This window comes from Nestor notabilis, unplaced genomic scaffold (assembly GCF_000696875.1).
Source record: "Nestor notabilis isolate BGI_N333 unplaced genomic scaffold, ASM69687v1 scaffold21228, whole genome shotgun sequence".
NCBI lineage: Eukaryota > Metazoa > Chordata > Aves > Psittaciformes > Psittacidae > Nestor > Nestor notabilis.
This window is the reverse complement of record NW_009938980.1, coordinates 1,041-2,990: the sequence shown is the minus strand read 5'-3', so window position 1 is coordinate 2,990 and position 1,950 is coordinate 1,041. Positions and strand designations below refer to the sequence as shown.

Here is a 1,950-nt window from a genome sequence, read left to right as displayed (position 1 = left end):
CCCCCCAACCCCACCTTGGGCCCCCCCAGGCCCCATCCCACCATGTTGGGTGTCACCTTTGGGTGGGGTTTGGGTGCTATGGGCTGATGTTCCTGCCGGTCGCCGGGTCCATCTCCTTTGGTCTCTTTCTTCTCCTCCCCTCCCTTCCTTCTTTGTCCCTTTGTGTCCCACCTCAGTCACTTACCCGGACGTCTTGCAGTGCGTCAACGTCACCATCTTCTCCACGGCCGAATGCCACCGCTTGTACCCCGGTTCCATCACCGACAACATGCTGTGCGCCGGGAGCCTTCAAGGTGGGAGGGACTCATGTCAGGTACGGAGCAGAACCCATTGGACCTGCAGGAACCAGCTCCATGGCCCCCTGAGGTCCATCTCCATGGGCACCTTGAGGTCCATCTCCATGGGCATCTTGAGGTCCATCTCTATGGCCTCCTGAGGTCCATCTCTATGGCCTCCTAAGGTCCATCTCTATGTCCTCCTGAGGTCCATCTCTATGGCCTCCTGAGGTCCATCTCTATGGCCTCCTAAGGTCCATCTCTATGTCCTCCTGAGGTCCATCTCTATGGCCTCCTGAGGTCCATCTCTATGGCCTCCTAAGGTCCATCTCTATGTCCTCCTGAGGTCCATCTCTATGGCCTCCTGAGGTCCATCTCTATGGCCTCCTAAGGTCCATCTCTATGTCCTCCTGAGGTCCATCTCTATGGCCTCCTGAGGTCCATCTCTATGGCCTCCTAAGGTCCATCTCTATGTCCTCCTGAGGTCCATCTCTATGGCCTCCTGAGGTCCATCTCTATGGCCTCCTAAGGTCCATCTCTATGTCCTCCTGAGGTCCATCTCTATGGCCTCCTGAGGTCCATCTCTATGGCCTCCTAAGGTCCATCTCTATGTCCTCCTGAGGTCCATCTCTATGGCCTCCTGAGGTCCATCTCTATGGCCTCCTAAGGTCCATCTCTATGTCCTCCTGAGGTCCATCTCTATGGCCTCCTGAGGTCCATCTCCATGGGCATCCTGAGGTCCATCTCCATGGACTCCAAGGGGAGTTGAAGAAGCCAATGGGGGGTCTTCAACCCGACAAGGGTTGGTCAATGCAAGAGGGGTTGCCCAAGGGGGTTGCCCAACCCAATGAGGGTGGTTGACCCAAGTGGTTGACCACGTTGGAGTTGACCTCCCAACGATGAGCACCCAACCCAACCCCACTTGAGGCCAAGCTCATGGGCTTGGTGAACCCATGGAAGATGACCTCCGCCATGGGGCTGACACCCCCTTTCTCCATAGGGGGACTCTGGAGGACCTCTGGTTTGCAACAAGACCCTCCAAGGCATCGTGTCCTGGGGCATGGAGAAGTGCGGCCAACCCAAGCGCCCCGGGGTCTACACCAAGGTCTGTAGATACGCCCAATGGATCCATAAGATCATGAAGGACAACTGAGGGGACCTCCTCCACCAGCTCCAAATGCCAGAGAAGGGGGAGATCCGAGGACCACGGGGCCACCAGAAGCTGTGGGTGAAGCTGGTGAGATGTGGGGTAGGAAGACACCAGAAATTAAAGCCTTTGTGATGATCGCTTTGGTCCTTTCAACCTCACGTTAGACGAGAAGATCAAGCCCAACGTGGTGCTTCTCTCCCGTGGTCACCCACCACGGCCCCAGTGAGCGGTGGTGCTGGTGCTGCTGGTGGGCTTCAGGTTGGGGTCACCACCAGCTTTCCAGCCCTGGTCTCCTCATCCAGCATCTCCAAGGGGTTGTGGTGGCACCAAGGACATGGTGGTCGACGAAGGGGCTCCAAGGCATGTAGAGGCTGGTCCACTCAAGCGGGGTCTATCTACTAGGAGATGCCCAGTAGGAATGAAGATCCCAACAAGGGTCATCCTGTCAATGGGGGTCAATGGTGGTTGGTCAACCCCATGAGGGGCAATCAACCAATGGTCAACCTAATGAGGGGCAACCAACCA

The 1,950-nt window shown here is 56.9% G+C and overlaps 1 protein-coding gene across 1 annotated transcript; it reads left to right on the top strand.

Moving 5' to 3' along the window:
- Nucleotides 1-176: 176 nt before the first annotated feature.
- Nucleotides 177-1,428, top strand: LOC104409691 (kallikrein-13-like; the record flags this gene model as incomplete). Its single annotated transcript, XM_010019634.1, has 2 exons — nucleotides 177-313; nucleotides 1,276-1,428. Coding segments are annotated over 2 exons (290 nt in total), but the record flags the coding sequence as incomplete, so codon positions are not given.
- Nucleotides 1,429-1,950: the final 522 nt, after the last annotated feature.